The following is an 18,209-nucleotide window of genomic DNA, read 5'->3' as shown; positions in this document are numbered from 1 at the left end:
CTTGATGTAATTCCTGTCTTCATGCGAACGTGCTATAATTCAGTCCGCACACAAATGTCCCCATGTCTGCTGACCTTGCAGACTTTTGTAAAAACTTGTGCTGTCAGCGTTAATCCCGTTAAAATGATGCTAACGCCATAACCGCATTAACACGGCAAATCTGCCTTAGCGAGTTATCGCGGATCGCCCCGTGCGTGGGGCTACATGGCACTAACGCGTTAATGAGCTAACCGTGCTAACGCATTGCAGCCCACGCTAACATACATATATATACGTGTATGTATATATATATACAAGGAGTGCAGAATTATTAGGCAAATGAGTATTTTGTCCACATCATCCTCTTCATGCATGTTGTCTTACTCCAAGCTGTATAGGCTCGAAAGCCTACTACCAATTAAGCATATTAGGTGATGTGCATCTCTGTAATGAGAAGGGGTGTGGTCTAATGACATCAACACCCTATATCAGGTGTGCATAATTATTAGGCAACGTCCTTTCCTTTGGCAAAATGGGTCGAAAGAAGGACTTGACAGGCTCAGAAAAGTCAAAAATAGTGAGATATCTTGCAGAGGGATGCAGCAGTCTCAAAATTGCAAAGCTTCTGAAGCGTGATCATCGAACAATCAAGCGTTTCATTCAAAATAGTCAACAGGGTCGCAAGAAGCGTGTGGAAAAACCAAGGCGCAAAATAACTGCCCATGAACTGAGAAAAGTCAAGCGTGCAGCTGCCAAGATGCCACTTGCCACCAGTTTGGCCATATTTCAGAGCTGCAACATCACTGGAGTGCCCAAAAGCACAAGGTGTGCAATACTCAGAGACATGGCCAAGGTAAGAAAGGCTGAAAGACGACCACCACTGAACAAGACACACAAGCTGAAACGTCAAGACTGGGCCAAGAAATATCTCAAGACTGGTTTTTCTAAGGTTTTATGGACTGATGAAATGAGAGTGAATCTTGATGGGCCAGATGGATGGGCCCGTGGCTGGATTGGTAAAGGGCAGAGAGCTCCAGTCCGACTCAGACGCCAGCAAGGTGGAGGTGGAGTACTGGTTTGGGCTGGTATTCAATTCAATTCAATTCAATTCAATTCAATTTTATTTATATAGCGCCAAATCACAACAAAAGTCGCCTCAAGGCGCTTCATAGATACAGAGAAAAACCCAACAATCATATGACCCCCTATGAGCAGCACTTTGGCGACAGTGGGAAGGAAAAACTCCCTTTTAACAGGAAGAAACCTCCTGCAGAACCAGGCTCAGGGAGGGGCGGAGCCATCTGCTGCGACCGGTTGGGGTGAGAGAAAGAAGACAGGATAAAGACATGCTGTGGAAGAGAGACAGAGATTAATAACAGATATGATTCAATGCAGAGAGGTCTGTTAATACATAGTGAGTGAGAAAGGTGACTGGAAAGGAAAAACTCAATGCATCATGGGAATCCCCCGGCAGCCTACGTCTATTGCAGCATAACTAAGGGAGGATTCAGGGTCACCTGGTCCAGCCCTAACTATATGCTTTAGCAAAAAGGAAAGTTTGAAGCCTAATCTTGAAAGTAGAGATAGTGTCTGTCTCCTGAATCCAAACTGGAAGCTGGTTCCACAGAAGAGGGGCCTGAAAACTGAAGGCTCTGCCTCCCATTCTACTTTTAAATACTCTAGGAACAACAAGTAGGCCTGCAGAGCGAGAGCGGAGCGCTCTAATAGGGTGATATGGTACTACAAGGTCATTAAGATAAGATGGGGCCTGATTATTTAAGACCTTGTATGTGAGGAGCAGGATTTTGAATTCAATTCTGGATTTAACAGGAAGCCAATGAAGGGAAGCCAAAACAGGAGAAATCTGCTCTCTCTTTCTAGTCCCTGTCAGGACTCTTGCTGCAGCATTTTGGATTAGTTGAAGGCTTTTCAGCGAGTTTTTTGGACTTCCTGATAATAATGAATTACAGTAGTCCAGCCTGGAAGTAATAAATGCATGAACTAGTTTTTCAGCGTCACTCTGAGACAGGATATTTCTAACTTTAGAGATGTTGCACAAATGGAAGAAAGCAGTCTTACATATTTGTTTAATATGTGCATTGAAGGACATGTCCTGGTAAAAAATAATGGATTGGATTTATATAGCGCTTTTCAAGGCACCCAAAGCGCTTTACAATACCACTATTCATTCACTCTCACATTCATACACTGGTGGAAGCAAGCTACAGTTGTAGCCACAGCTGCCCTGGGGCAGACTGACAGAAGCAAGGCTGCCATATCGCGCCATCGGCCCCTCTGGCCAACACCAGTAGGTAAGTAGGGTAAAGTGTCTTGCCCAGGGACACAACGACCAGGACAGAGAGCCCAGGGATCGAACCGGCGACCTTCCGGTTACAGATGCGATTCCCAACCCCCTGAGCCACGGTCGCCCAATAAAAAAATGACTCCAAGGTTCCTCACAGTGTTACTGGAGGCCAAGGTAATGCCATCCAGGGTAAGAATCTGGTTAGATACCATATTTCTAAGATTTTCAGGGCCGAGTATCAGCAAAGATGAGCTTGTGGGGCCTTTTCGGGTTGAGGATGGAGTCAAGCTCAACTCCCAGTCCTACTGCCAGTTTCTGGAAGACACCTTCTTCAAGCAGTGGTACAGGAAGAAGTCTGCATCCTTCAAGAAAAACATGATTTTCATGCAGGACAATGCTCCATCACACGCGTCCAAGTACTCCACAGCGTGGCTGGCAAGAAAGGGTATAAAAGAAGACAAACTAATGACATGGCCTCCTTGTTCACCTGATCTGAACCCCATTGAGAACCTGTGGTCCATCATCAAATGTGAGATTTAAAGGAGGGAAAACAGTACACCTCTCTGAACAGTGTCTGGGAGGCTGTGGTTGCTGCTGCACGCAATGTTGATGGTGAACAGATCAAAACACTGACAGAATCCATGGATGGCAGGCTTTTGAGTGTCCTTGCAAAGAAAGGTGGCTATATTGGTCGCTGATTTGTTTTGTTTTTGAATGTCAGAAATGTTTATTTGTGAATGTGGAGATGTTATATTGGTTTCACTGGTAAAAAGAAATCATTGAAATGGGTATATATTTGTTTTATATATATATATATATATATATATATATATATATATATATATATACATATATACACACATATATATATTTGTTTTTGATAAGTTGCCTAATAATTCTGCACAGTAATAGTCACCTGCACACACAGACATCCCCCTAAAATAGCTAAAACTAAAAACAAACTAAAAACTACTTCCAAAAACATTCAGCTTTGATATTAATGAGTTTTTTGGGTTCATTGAGAACATGGTTGTTGTTCAATAATAAAATTATTCCTCAAAAATACAACTTGCCTAATAATTCTGCACTCCCTGTATATATACACACACACACACACACACATATATATATATATATATATATATATATATATATATGCCCGTGATCAGGTACCCTGCTGGGGTAATAGGCTGGCCAAAGGAGGAGATAGAAGCCACTGACATAAAGACAAGAAAGCTCCTTACCATGCATGGAGGGTTTCACCCCAAGTCCAGCACCCTGAGGCTGTACGCTAAGCGGAAGGAAGGGGGCCGGGGACTGGTGAGTGTCAGCACCACAGTCCAGGATGAGACAACGAACATCCAAGAATACATTGGGAAGATGGCTCCAACTGACCGAGTGCTCAGTGAATACCTCAGGCAGCAGAAACCCAAGAAAGAGGAGGGAGACGAGGAACCATCATGGAAGGACAGGCCCCTGCACGGTATGTACCACCGGCAGATAGAGGAGGTGGCTGATATCCAGAAATCCTACCAGTGGCTGGACAAAGCTGGACTGAAAGACAGCACAGAGGCACTAATCATGGCAGCACAAGAACAAGCTCTGAGCACAAGATCCATAGAGGCTGGGGTCTATCACACCAGGCAAGACCCCAGGTGCAGGCTGTGTAAAGATGCCCCAGAGACAATCCAGCACATAACAGCAGGGTGCAAGATGCTAGCAGGCAAGGCATACATGGAACGCCATAACCAAGTGGCCGGCATAGTGTACAGGAACATCTGTGCTGAGTATAACCTGGAAGTCCCGAGGTCAAAATGGGAGATGCCCCCAAGGGTGGTGGAGAATGACCGAGCTAAGATCCTGTGGGACTTCCAGATACAGACGGACAAAATGGTGGTGGCTAACCAACCGGACATAGTGGTGGTAGACAAACAGAAGAAGACGGCCGTAGTGATCCATGTAGCGGTTCCGAATGACAGCAATATCAGGAAGAAGGAACACGAGAAGCTGGAGAAATACCAAGGGCTCAGAGAAGAGCTCGAGAGGATGTGGAGGGTGAAGGTAACGGTGGTCCCCGTGGTAATCGGAGCACTAGGTGCGGTGACTCCCAAGCTAGGCGAGTGGCTCCAGCAGATCCCGGGAATAACATCGGAGATCTCTGTCCAGAAGAGCGCAGTCCTGGGAACAGCTAAGATACTGCGAAGGACCCTCAAGCTCCCAGGCCTCTGGTAGAGGACCCGAGCTTCAAGGACAAACCGCCCGCAGGGGCGTGCTGGGTGTTATATATATATATATATATATATATATATATATATATATATATATATATATATATATATATATATATATATATATAAATAAAAGAATTGGGAGAATTGAACAATACATACATACATGCACACACAGACATACATATATATATATGTATGTCTGTGTGTGCATGTATTCTTTTGATCTTTGGGCTGAAGGAAGGACAATACTCGGTGTATAAATGCTCAATCAACAATCCTTTATTCCATACAATTCAACACTTTAAGAGCACAAACCCTCCGGATGGGGAGACATGCATGCAGAGTGACACAGCAAATCTCAAACTGGTGGAGGGTTACTCAAGCTCTTATAGCCTCTAATGGGCAACTCCTAGTCGTAAAGGCCTAAACATTCACATTCTTTCTCTCACACGGCGCCCAAGTTATGACCTCGGCTCATTGTTTTTCCTGCTCCCAACAAGGTGGTGGGGTGAACCTCCTGTGGAATGTGCTCTGTCTCCTCTGCTATCAGAACAGCAAGGCCCTGACTCTCTGCACACAATATTCTCTTCTTAACTCAGCAGTATAGTGCATCATAAAACAATATCATCCATTCACAATAAATCAGCAGTCTAATGTTCTAATATATGGTATACATATACATATGTGTATGTATGTGTATATATATGTATGTTTGTCATTGTTAACGTCACACCTAAAAACATAGCTTTTACTTTACGGTACAACAGGTATCATTTACCGTAATACCTGTTATATGCACGCGTGATACACAATAATAACACATAATAACCAATCAGACAGATTCATCAGGTAACATGAGAACATTCACTGCCTGGAACAGCGTATGGATGCTAGGGCTCCGGTGCACCGTCAGCCTCAGAATCTCCAGCTACTGGCTACTGTGCTGCTGTAGATGGAGGGCAACCAGCTATGTGATGGTGATTAACTTATTCACCACAAGGTGTCACTGCTGTGCTTCCCAACAACACTCACGCTACAAGGTGAGAGTCCCCTTTGTTGTGTCAGTTAGTGATGGAGACATATACAGGTATTTGCAGCAAACTATAATTGATTGTTCTTCTCTCCTAACTTCAGTGCAGCTTGTAGAATAAAAATATAAATGAAACTGTTAACATTAAAGCTAACAGCTGGCTGCTTTCACCTTTACTTTGTGCTACATTCCTGTTCATCAAAACATCATTGCAGACAAATAAGGTCTCCATGTACCTGACCTGAGTGCATCTCTTAGAAACAAAATATCACCTCTCATTCTATTGGCTGTACCTTCCAGTGTTGGGTAAGTTACTTTAAATTAGTAACTTAGTTACATTACTAGTTACTTCTATCAAAAGTAACTCAGTTACTTCAAGTTACTCGTTACTTTCAGAGTAACTAGTTACTAGGGAAAGTAACTTTGGTTTTACTCAGAATTCTCTTGTTAATGTGTTGCTTCCGTAACTGGATACCCAGCCAGACTGTCAGTCTTCTAGCTTGCTTACTTGCCACAGTGCACTGTGCCACCTACCAATAGAAAGGAAAAAAGTAATGTGCACATTTCCACGAGAGAAATCCCACGCCTGATTCTATCCTATCCTGCTTTTTACATCCAACACAAAAACTGCAGTCGTGGTGCTTTGACTGTACTCAGAACTCGGAAATTCTGCCTTCTGAATAGGAAGATGTAGGTAACACCAGACTGCAGATGAGCTGCTTACAGGGCTGGACTGGGACAAAAAATCGGCCCGGGGAATTTGACTAGAGACCGGCCGCCATTATAGGAAAAATCATAAAGCCTTTGAATGAAAATAAACCCTGTTGTGACAGTGATGTACACTGTTCTGATGGTATATATGCATCAATCTATCAATCGTTTGTTGTAAGACTCAGATAATTATTTTTTTAAAAGCGAGACATTTTAAATGATAATAAGAAAGAAAAGTATTTCTTTGTGCCCCCCTCTCCCTGTTAATGCCCTACATGGCCCCCTGTCAGCACTTTGCTAGACCCGCCCCTGCACAGTTACCAGCTGTCAGCTACTTAGAAAAGGATCCTGGTGTTATTCGTCTCTCAGAAACAGTTCATAACTTCAACTCATTCATGTCACCTAAAAGGTAAACCTGTTTCTCCATCACCTGTTCAGCTCTGATGGTTCAGTAAGGACATCTCCTGGTTTCATCTTCATGTTTCCCTCTCACCACATATCCAAACCGACATCATGACCAGCAGCTTTACAGCTGTGGCTCCAGCAAACATCAGCTGATACTAGAAAGTAATATTAAATAAATTCTAACAACAGCTGATCAAGCTTGAACGTGCTGCTGTTGTTTATCCGCTGGTTTCCTCTTTCTGGCACAAAGTGGGCGATAAACAAACAACAGAGAAAAGCCGATCAGCTGATCATTGATCAGTTTCATGATTGAAGTAGAAACAGGAGAGGGAGGGGGGAGAATGAAAGAAGAAGAGGCAGCTGTGCAGCAAAGACACAGAATAACTGCAGCTTTGTCTTTTTCATTGTAGCTGAATTACGGGACAAACTGTTCCTTTTCACCTCAATAAGAAACGCGTAATATTTTCTCTGAATACCAGACGATTCTGTTTTTTACGGGACGGTTCAACATCAGTAACATAGCACCACCCAGCTGTATAGAAACTCCGTCATGCTAGCTAGCACGCAGTACGAAAAAGTCAGCACAGCTAAAATAAACTCCACCTAAACTTGGTTCATATCTGACCCAGAGAGACTGCAGGTCATAACTTCTTACCTGAAGTTCAGTTCACCTGACACTCTCGGACCAGCGGCTGCTTCGGGTCTCTCCTCCTGTCTCCCCTTTCCCTCCTCCACCTGCTGCCTCCACCACTTGCTAATGTTATTGAATCTGTGGAAGCTCCGCGATGCCACCACACGAACGAATAACGTGCCTATCTAAATCCCAGTAACGAGTAACGCGTTCCTGGTTTTGGCATAATAACTAGTTACCGTGCTACTTACCACAATAATAACGTAGTTACTGTAACGCGTTACTTAATAACGCCTTAGTCCCAACACTGGTACCTTCATGATGTAAACAATGACGTGCATGCAGCGCAGGTATCGCCTCCAACTGTGCAGCCTTACTGGGTTTGCTGTGAAATATTTAAAGAGACCAAATATTTGCCGCTCACATCAAACTGGACTCTATGAACTAGAATTAGTTCAAAAACAATTGGTTAACATTTCTGTTTTTACATTTACGATTACCAACACACACCACAGAAACGTCTTTTCACAGAGGGCCACTTCCTGTGTGGATGAAGCAAACCGACAGCAGGCAGTTGTGATTCGCTGGCTGTGACTCACCTGAAGCGTTACAGGCCTCTCTGCTTGGACTGTTGGGCTGAGGCTCACCTGGGTCAGGATTGGACCGTCTGTGCTCAGAACATCGGCTCACTCTGATTCAATTCATGTCAGAACAAAACCAAGAACAGCTGGGTGGTAACTAAGTACAAAATACTTAAGCATTCCAGGTATCCGTGCTTTACTTTGAAGTATTCTGCTGATAATAAACGGGGCTAACGCAGATCGTTGTGTCTGTTGCTGTACGTCAGCACAGAGATGTTTCAGATAAATCACCTAAAAAACTCACAAGAATGAAATTGACATTCATTTTCCTCAACACCTGAGCAGCAACACTTGTGACCTCCACTGACTGGTAAATACCCAAACTCTTTACTCCTCTGCTCCTGTACGATGGGAGATTTTACCCTGGAGTCATCTTTGTTAAAACCAGCAGCAGTTTAATATTTTTAACTATGCTTTGAAAGTGTTTTCTTCAAATGGGAATTTAGAGTTGAAACGTGTTGTATTCAGCAGCCAGAGGCTAAATCCTGCCCTTCACTAACTTTAATACATTTTGACCTGCCAGGTTGTAGCTGTGGTCCGGTGCACAGAAGAGTGCACCTCTGCTGCATTTGCAATAAAAAGCTGACCAACGCAGAATGAAACTTAAAGGGAAGTTGGTGCCGGAGACAAAGAGAAACCTGTGCATGGATCTTCTCTCTTGATTTGTTGCAGGGAGGCTGCAGGGAGTCACTGAGCTCAAAGGAGTGTGTAGCTACGGCACAACAAGCAGTTTCTTTGAGCCGAATATAAAAGTGACGGAGCTTTATGTGCAGGTAAGTTGTAAGACTACGCCCGTTGTCCAGCGTGCTGTTGCCTAAATAACAAAGAAAACAATGACCCTGTCATGTCTGCGTCAGTCTTGAAAGGACAAACAGCATAATTATGCAGTTGCCACTTTAAAATAATCCTTCTTGTCAGTGGAAATTCTTTGTCATTTCCCAACACGGACACTTGCAGCATGCTCTCATTTATGAGAAACTGGTGGAGTTTCTACGCCCAAAGATAACGATCTTTCCTCAAATGCATTCTTTTGTAAAAACAAACTCACAGTGAAGAATGTGAAGGTGGACACGTATCAGTGCCACTCTGTTAACCTGCTTAACCTGCAGTAACCGAACATTCAAGAGATTCCCCACCCCACCCCCGAATGCACAGACCGAGTGGATAGCTCACAAAATGTGTCTTTTTTCACAACAAATTCTCTCTTAATGTCCATGAAAGAACTAGAAAAGCTGATCGCGTCCTTGATTGTTAACGTGAGCTTGTCCATTGCTCAAATGAGCTGAGCTTTAAATCAGCAGAAATAAAAAGCTAAGTGTTTCTTTAATACAGCAGTTAAATGTGGAATCAGCTGCTGCCACTGGGTCCAGTTTTACACGTTTGTATGAAAGTATATTTAAAGCTCCAGAAAAGTTTCATTTACCCCTAAAGATGCAAAATGCTCTTCATGCTTCGTTAGAAACTGCATTACTTATAAATGTGGAAATTATATATTTATTATTATTTATTTTTAAAAAAGGAGAACACTGAGGTCGATTAGCTCTGAACTTTGTTTTATATCTTCTCTTTGAACAAGATAGAAATTTAGGGGTAACATGGCCTTACAAACCTATTACACACAGCCTATTCAGTTCATAGGCTGTGTCTATGAACTAAAATTAGTTGAAACAATTGGTTAACATTTCTGTTTTTACGTTTGACTACGCACGTTTAGCTTCATTTCTGCAGTTCCACAATAGTATGTGTGTTTTATCCTTGGTATGAAAAATGTTCAGCTGCTGACGGGACAGAGTTCTTTGGAGTCGTGATGCAAAAACAACCTTTATCTTCACGGCGATGTCACACAGACACACTGAACACTGATTCTGAGGAATGCTTGACTTAACAAACACTGGTTGTTGCACAATCACAAAGCAGAACATGAACATATTTCAGTCTTCTTCTTCCTCCTGCTCCCTTCAGGGGGCGCCACAGCAGATCATCAGCCGCCATCTCCTCCTATCCCAGCATCCTCCTCTGTCACACCAACCCTCTGCATGTCCTCCGTCACTGCGTCCTTTGAGGTCTTCCTCTTTTCCTCCTGCCTGGCAGCTCCATCTTCATCACTCTGTCCAGTATATCCACTGTCCTTCATTCCCTGCTCGGTCATCTCTTTTCACTTCCTGTGTCATTGTCTTTTATTTTCTTATCTCTAGTCTATGTCAGAGCGCCTGTTTCCAGGCCCCGTCTGCGGTCTCCAGTTCCTTGTGCCTTTGGATTTTCTCCCTTTTGGACTTTTCACTTTTGCCCATTGGGACTTTGTTTTGTTTTCTCATTGTTTGTTAAATCTCACCTGTTTTCCATGTCTGCATTTTCACATCTCAAAGTGATATTTGAGTCAATTTCAGGGCCTGTAAAGAAGTTTAATCAGTAATTCAGCTTCTACCAGGTTCTGACTGTGAGCCTCAATTACACATACAGTCGGGGAAGATGGCCCCGCCCCTCCCTGAGCCTGGTTCTGCTGGAGGTTTCTTCCTGTTAAAAGGGAGTTTTTCCTTCCCACTGTCGCCAAAGTGCTGCTCATAGGGGGTCACATGATTGTTGGATTTTTCTCTGTATGTAGTATTGGATTGTCTACCTTAGAAGAGGAAAGCAGGTATTTGTTAGACCTTTCTCAACTTCAACACATTCTGTATACATGTTCTTCTACATGAGGTGTATATGTACAGTGGCAAGTGTTCATATTTTCTGCTTGTGAAGTTGTGTCTCATTGTTGTTTTTTAAATTCTTCAAATGCAGTCATCACTTCAAACTATTCACAGTAAATGATTTTTTGTTTCTATGGGCGGAGTCTCCAACTTTGTGATTGCAGCCTTTTCTTAGAACATAAATCTGTGTGTAATCCACCAGTTTAACGTATCCTTCCAGTTACTTTGGAAGCTCTCACACTCAGACCTCTGAGCCGAATCTGAAACTTCCTTTTTGAGAGATTTCAGGTTCAGCTCATCAGAGCTTCCAGATGAAGTTCATCCCAGTTTAATTCTGATACCACTTACAGGGACGCTTCCCCTGCTCTTTGTGATAAATCCTTAAAGTATTTTTCTGGAAAGATCTCAGCTTTAAGGGCTTCTCATCCATCTCACCCATCATCAGTTTTAGACCCAGTTCCAGCCTCTGAATGCTTGACTGTCTTCCAACAGTTTGAGCCAGTGTCTTATTCTGCTTTAAAAGATATAATTGATCATCTCAAAATCTCTGGTTCCCCGCATGATATTCTTCCTTCTCGTTTCTTTAAGGAAGCTTTACATGTTATTGGTCCTTGTATCTTATCTCTGCTGAATGCATCATTGTCATCAGGTTGTGTACCGTCTCTCTAAGCATGCTGTTGTGCAACCTATTATGAAAAAGAAAAATCTTGACCCTAATGCTCTCACTAACTACAGGCCGATCTCCAAACTCCCTTTTATTTCCAAAATATTGGAAAAGGTAGTTCTAAAACAACTTCAGGCCTTTTTAGATGTAAATGGTATTAATGACAAGTTTCAGTCTGGTTTGAAACCTCGCCACAGCACAGAGACAGCCTTACTTAGAGTTTTTAATGATCTTCTTTTAACTGCTGACTCTGGATATTCTGTGGTCGTAGTTTTACTTGACTTGACTGCTGCTTTGGTTAACCACAACATTCTTCTATCAAGAGTGGAACATGTTGTTGGTCTCAAAGGTTTTATCTTGGTTTAAATCCTACCTCTCAGAGAGGTCGTTCTCTGTTGCTATGGGGCAACACTCCTCGGCTTCTGCCCCTATTTACTGTGGTGTGCCTCAAGGGTCCGTGCTCGGTCCTGCTCTCTTCTCTTTGTACATGTTGCCCTTGGGATTAATTTTTAGTAAATACAACATCTCCTTTCACTGTTATGCTGATGATATCCAGATTTATTCACCTTTGAAATCTGATGTGACTGCTTCTTTGCAACCTCTGTTCAACTGCTTGCATGAAGTTAAAATTTGGTTATCACATAATTTTCTTACATTGAACGAGACCGAAATCATAGTCTTTGGTAGTCACACTCCGCTAAACCAGTTAGCTGATGCCCTAGGCCCTCTCGCTAGCCATCTCTCGCCCACTGTAAGGAACCTCGGAGTGTTCCTGGAGGGCTCTTTTAAACTCGAGAAACAGGTCTCCACTGTGGTAAAAAACAGCTTTTACCAGTTGCGTCAGATATCCAAAGCAAAGCCGTTCCTTCCTTTAAAAGATCTTGAAAAGCTTATCCACGCATTTATTACATCCAGATCGGACTACTGTAACTCCCTCTACTCGGGCCTCCAACACTCCTCTCTTTGCCGGCTCCAGTTAATTCAAAATGCAGCTGCGCGTCTTTTAACAGGTACGAGAATTCATGAACACATAACTCCAATGTTAGCCAAATTACATTGGCTCCCTGTTAAATATCGCAAAGATTTTAAAATTCTTTTGTTCACTTTTAATATTCTGAATAATTTAGCGCCCAGCTATCTGAACTACTCCACTCATACAATCCCAACAGAGCAGATCGTCCAATCACAGGCTCCTAGCACAACCTAGGTCTCGAATGAAGTCGAGAGGTGACCGGGCCTTTGCATCCGTGGCACCCAGACTCTGGAATAACCTCCCTGTTCATGTTCGTACTGCCGAGTCGATCCAGTCTTTTAAATCACGTCTTAAAACTTATCTTTTTACTTTGGCTTTTGATTCTAACTAGTTGGTCTAGCTTGTTGTGTTGTTACCTATTGTTTGTTGTCCTGTTTTATTGTTTGTTTTAATTGTCTCATGCTTATACTGACTGTGAAGCACTATGGTCAACACTGTTGTTTTAATATGTGCTATATAAATAAATTTTGATTTGATTTTGATTTGAATTCAGTCTAGTTAAGTTTACTTCTCCATGGCACCGTTACAGTTCTGTTACCTTTCTTTCCTTACAGTTCACCATGGATAAGCTGGTCTCCGAACTTTTCGGCCTCTGCCCAACCATCATCGAGATGTATGACAATATGAAGGACAATGACGAACGCTGCAGGCGGATTGCTGACAGGGTCAGAGCTTTGGAGGGACTGGTTTTAACCGTCAAAGAAAGGGGATCAGGCAGAAACTCTGGCGCTGTGGAGAAAGCGCTGAAGGAACTCCACACCATCTTGAAACATGCTGAGAAACTGGTGTCAAAATTCTCAAAAAATAATCGGCTTAAGCAGTTCATGATGTCAGGCAGCATTGGAGCAAAGTTCAGCGAGGTGAACCAAAGACTCACTGAGAACTTCCAGATGCTTTCTGGAGCTCTGCAGGTTGAGCAGAGCGACATACTGCACAAGGTGTATGAAACTGTTTTAGGGCGCCCCTACACACCGCTGCCTAACCCCCCATGTCCTACGTTTTCCCCAGCAGCACCGCCTATCCCCTCTCCTCCCGTGCCTGCCGCCTACATCATGGCACCCATGCGGGCTTCGACGCCTGTTCTGGCCCAGCCTTTCTGCAAAACTACAACAGTTCGCGTTCTTGTCTCCAATAACATGCCCCCGATGCCCGTCATTAGGACCATCAGCCCTGTTTCTGTCGTCAGAACTGTTTCACCGATGGGTTTTCGGCTCTACTAGTTTGGCCAGTCGCTTTGCATGATTTGTGATCAATAATAATCCCTATTTAATCCTCATGGGCCTTCATTCCTCCTGGAAGGTCTTCTTGACTGGGAAGCTGTGAAGGTAACTTTCATTCTCGAGAAATTCTTTTGTAAAAGAAATACTACTTTTTTTCACGATTAAATAGATTTGAGAGGGATTCAAAAACAAACAATTTTAATAAAGTTTTGTGAAACAATGAAATTATTCCTTGCTGAAATGAGTGCACACATATTTATTCTCTTTCACATTGTTATGTAATTTGTGTCCTCTTGTCCTAGTGCTAAATGAATCTCTAATAAATCAAGGAGCCTATGTGTGTCTGTGTGGTTTTCATCTAATTTAACAATCGTTCATCTGATCTGCTTCAAACTGTGCAGTCTGAGGATGCAGCGTGGTGAGCTAGTTAATTATAATAATCTCAAATATTTTAAACTTTGTGATTTCAGAGGTTTAACAAAGTTTCCTATAATGTGTGGTCTGATCTTCATTGCAGGACACAGTAGAACGTGTTATTTTCTTGGGCTGAATTTGATGCCACTCCTTTCTGTGTCTCCTCCAGTGTCTCCTCCTGCTCTGCTAATTTTGCCTCCAGCTTGGACATTTTTTTCTCGTTTATCCAGCTTCATCTCCAGATCGATGTGTAGAGCCCCAGACAGCGATATGTAGTCATCAGTGAGGCTCTTGTTCAGATTTTCAAACTCTTCCACATCTGATTCATCTTGTGAGCCTCTGTGAATTTGATGTTCAGTATTTCAGCTTTCTGCAAAGTCTCTAGGAAATTCTCCAGAGCTTTTTTCACATCAGACAGCTGAACTTCCTTCCTCTGGTCGAGGAAAAACACCAGTTTCCACAGAGCTTCAAGTCTTTTCACGACGAGGGGAGCCTGCTGGACATTATCCTTCATCTTCTCAATCGTTCTGTGAACATCCTTCAATGTCGTCATTATTTGCTTGTTCAGCTGAAGAGACATGTGCCAGGGAACAAAATGTTTTTAATTAGACCTCAATGAGTTACATTTAAATTATAATGACTAGGATTGCTGAATCTCTGAACCTCACGCTGAGCGCACATGGACTCCTCAGCGACCACTTTCACAAAGAAAACAGTTTCCTGCTCTGCTTTTGCTTTAAATGAGTCCACACATTACCAACTAAACACCACGCTCATCTTGAAACGATCTGAAGTGATACCTGCTGCAGCATTCTCGAGGTCATAAATCAAACAGGTTTATGCAACGACAATACATGCAATGATCCTGGGCTCAAGCCTGGGGAGGGGTCTTCATGTGATTTTTTGGGGGGTATTCCAAGCTCTTTTTTTACCTGCCATCAAAAAGGAGGTGCCTTATCTAACAGAATGGTACAATACACTAAAACATTACATAACACAAGGCGATTGCAGATTTCAGGAACTCGAGGTCTCTGAAACACAGTGAGGTGAGGAGCTCTCGGAGCTCTCGGCCCGCCTGGACTCCTCACCTCCCTCAACACCTGCTGACAGACTTCCAGCAGTCTCAAATGGAAAGCCTCCTGAGCTGGTGCTTTATGGTTTAGGCTACCAGCTGCACAACAATAAGGGCCTGTAACAGCTGGGGAGGCTGAAAACAAACACATTTTTAAAAACAACCTTTTCTCACAGGCAGTCCACGGGCACACTCCCTCCCACCCTCTCGCCACTCTCTCTGACTGACGTGTAATAAATCTCTACGTGAAGAACTGAAAGTGGATTAACCCAAATCATTCTCATGTACAGCTGTCCTTCTTGGCCAGGGACATTCTTGTAAAACAGATAAAGAGTTTTTTTCCTGGTTAAATAAAGTTAGAATTTCTACATTTACACTACATGTTATTATCCTGTTGCAACATCAGGTCTGTGGGTTTTTGTGTTACAGTGTTGTATGTTTTGTCATTTTGGCAAATTAATTGCACTCAACGTTTGAATGATTCGAGGTAAGTGAATCAGCAACTGTACAAAAGCTGCACACAAAGAACTCACACAGTTAAGCTACACACCTAATGAAAATATTTGTCCATCATGTTCACCTCACAGGAACTTTATCCAGGCTACAGATGCAAACATTTGGGACTGACCAACCTATCGCAACGCTGATTTTTCAAGATATGCCAAAGATATCTCAGAATCTCACCAGGAATTGCACCAATCAGAGCGCGCGGTACAAATGTACACAAGGCCCGGCACATGATACAGTTATTATGTACTTTTTACTCAGAGAATGGGATAGGTGTCAACCAAAACTTTACTGTGAATGAGTAGAAAGTAATGAATGAAATTTAAAGGTACCAAACCAGTAAATGATTCACAGTGAGCAAACATTGGTTTGAGGGTCAAACCTGTCCCTTTCCTGTGAGGAGAAAAGCACACAAAACCAAAAAACATAAGCATAGCAGCTCCCTTTGTTCTGGTCTCGTCTGAAGATGCATTTTCCATCTCCTGTTGTGGGGTGTAAGTCTTTGCCACCTTCTCTGTTTCCAGAATGTGGAGGAGAAACAGCTGCTGTGCAAATCTGCTTGAACCCCTTCACACCAGGGCTTTGTAATTCTTTAAAACAGGAGGAAAGTGCAGTGCATGTCAGAAATGGCAGAAAGCCCATCTGCTGGCTTTTGTGTCTAAGGTTCCACCTTTTGGCACTGATGGACTTATATTATGGATTTTGTGACGATGATTCATCGGCCGTTGCTCTGACTGAACTTTTGAAGGCTCTGATGGAGTGTGTCGCTAGCAATCACGTAGCGTATATACCGTTACCGCACACGCTTCAAATTATATCGCGATATGAATTTTAGGCCATATCGCTCAGCCCTAACCTCCACTTACATCCCTCATCAGTTTATCTCAATAGGTCCAATGACAGGGTGAGGCAAAGCTTCACAACAATGGTTTCACCTGAAACCTCTGCTGATTTCACAACTTGTTTTTCCACAACTTGACTTGTGTGAGGTGGCACATGATCAACTACCCTCTTCAGGGACAACACCCAGCTGGGTTTAAATACCTAGAACCAATGAAACTTAAAGAAGTCCCCCCCCCATGCTCCCTAGATTTTAAAATACATTTTCATGAGTATCCCAAAAATGATTTTCAGTCAGTGGTACCAAAATAGTACGATTACGATTTAATGTCCCAAACGTTAGACATGCAAGATTAAAGCATCATATTTCACCATAGTTCTGCTAGCTGTGGAAGCCATTTGCGCGTATATGTTTGCGTTCCTGTGTGCATTCATATTGTCTTCATAATGAACTCGTCTTTGTGTAAAAGTGGGGCAGAGGCCTTGAAAACAAGCACAACTCCAGCCCAAATGCATGAGGAGAAACTGTGGCAGGTTTCCAGGACCAAAGGAGATTTTCTGGCTACGTGACTGAGCAACAAAACAATGTGGCAGATGTTCACGGTGCGTTCACTGACTCTTCAGAATGTTGGAAATCCAAACTGGTGCCAAGGGGGTTTTCAAATATTATAAGAGGGTGGAAATGCACTGTAAGACTTTATATGCAATTTGGTATCAATTTGTTAACCCAACAATTGTGTGATACAAGTCAAACAGCTTTATTAATCCTTCACAGTGTTTCAGGTATGTTTTAATGCCTGTTGTTTCACGCATCCATGTGCTCAGTGCTCAGAGTTGCTGGGGTCAGGGGAGTGTGGATTGCAAAGTGGTGCACAGCAAGTGTGGGCAGGTTAAAGCAGCTGTAATAGCACACTTACATGGGATAGCTACTGGGATGTGTAGGAGGCTGTCAGCCTGAGGCCGAGCACTAATATTCACTGATGGCCTACCTGGACCACGGTTATTATAGTTAAATAAACCTAAACTAAAGACAAATGTGAAAAAACCCAAACATTTCAGCTAAGTAATACATCAACAATTAAAACCAAGAGAAACCATTATTTCTAAAATGATAAACTGTAATAACTCTGACCTCTGTCTTTGTCTCCTTCTGGCCACTGTGAGTATCTTTGTGGTGACTCACGTTTGTGATCATCTTTAGGTCATTTTGTGTGTCTTTGTAGTGGAATTGCATTTCTTTGTGTGTTCTTTGTGTTTTGTGAATCTTCTGGTTGGTTTGAGTCCATTTATCTCTTTGAGGTAGTTTCCAACCTCTTTGTGGTTATTTTTGGATCTTTTTGTGGGGTAGCTGTAGCTACCCCTAGGTAGCTAGACAGGGCACATCATCTACTAAAAAAAGTCATACTATTAGAATAAAAGAGTAATAACAAATATGTTTTATGCTGTCATAAATAACAGCTAAAAATTCTAATGATTGCAGCTTTTACAGTGGAAGTGGAATACATTATATGGATATAAGAGAGGTATTTTAATTATTGCACTTTCCACCTAAAGTACATGTTGCACAGGGATCGGCAGAGTTTATGCTGGGCCTGATGGCCCATGGGAGAAGCTGCTTTTTTAATCTGCTGGTCCTCCTTTTTATGCTCTTGTACCTTCTTCTAGAAAACAGCAAGCTAAAGAGGCTCCACAGGGGGCCTGTACTCTTTAAACTTCAGTATAATACAGGAATGTCAAACACAACTACAGCCAGACCAATTCAGTTTCATTTACTGTCACCAGTGAAACTCTCCTTTTGTGTCAGTGTAACGAAGTTTAACCACACATTTAAAACCTGAG

The 18,209-nt window shown here is 42.7% G+C and overlaps 1 protein-coding gene across 2 annotated transcripts; it reads left to right on the top strand.

Annotated features, from left to right (window-relative positions):
* The first annotated feature begins 8,537 nt into the window (after positions 1 to 8,537).
* Positions 8,538 to 13,798, top strand: LOC146571638 (uncharacterized). Of its 2 annotated transcripts, none has more exons than XR_014893253.1 (2): positions 8,538 to 8,706; positions 12,872 to 12,970. XR_014893253.1 is itself a non-coding variant. In XM_085281325.1 (2 exons), the coding sequence occupies exons 1-2, from the start codon at positions 12,499 to 12,501 to the stop codon at positions 13,535 to 13,537; spliced, it is 735 nt and encodes a 244-aa protein (XP_085137451.1). In that variant the 5' UTR covers positions 12,451 to 12,498; the 3' UTR covers positions 13,538 to 13,798. The 2 variants fall into 2 exon arrangements, 1 of the variants encoding a protein (XP_085137451.1); XM_085281325.1 differs by lacking the exon at positions 8,538 to 8,706 and adding an exon at positions 12,451 to 12,567 and having other exon boundaries at positions 12,872 to 13,798.
* Positions 13,799 to 18,209: the final 4,411 nt, after the last annotated feature.

The sequence above is a fragment of the Mchenga conophoros genome, linkage group LG7 (assembly GCF_057382185.1).
Source record: "Mchenga conophoros isolate Kocher_MC1m ecotype Shallow Benthic linkage group LG7, M_conophoros_male_GT1.1, whole genome shotgun sequence".
NCBI classification, from domain to species: Eukaryota; Metazoa; Chordata; class Actinopteri; order Cichliformes; family Cichlidae; genus Mchenga; species Mchenga conophoros.
This window is presented reverse-complemented; position numbering and strand designations above follow the sequence as displayed.

Excerpts from the sequence above, each read along its gene's own strand:
- LOC146571638 (XM_085281325.1), top strand. The coding sequence starts at position 12,499 with ATGAAGTCGAGAGGTGACCGGGCCTTTGCATCCGTGGCACCCAGACTC. Across the intron at positions 12,568-12,871 it reads GGAATAACCTCCCTGTTCAT|TTCACCATGGATAAGCTGGT; the intron begins GTTCGTACTGCC and ends CTTTCCTTACAG.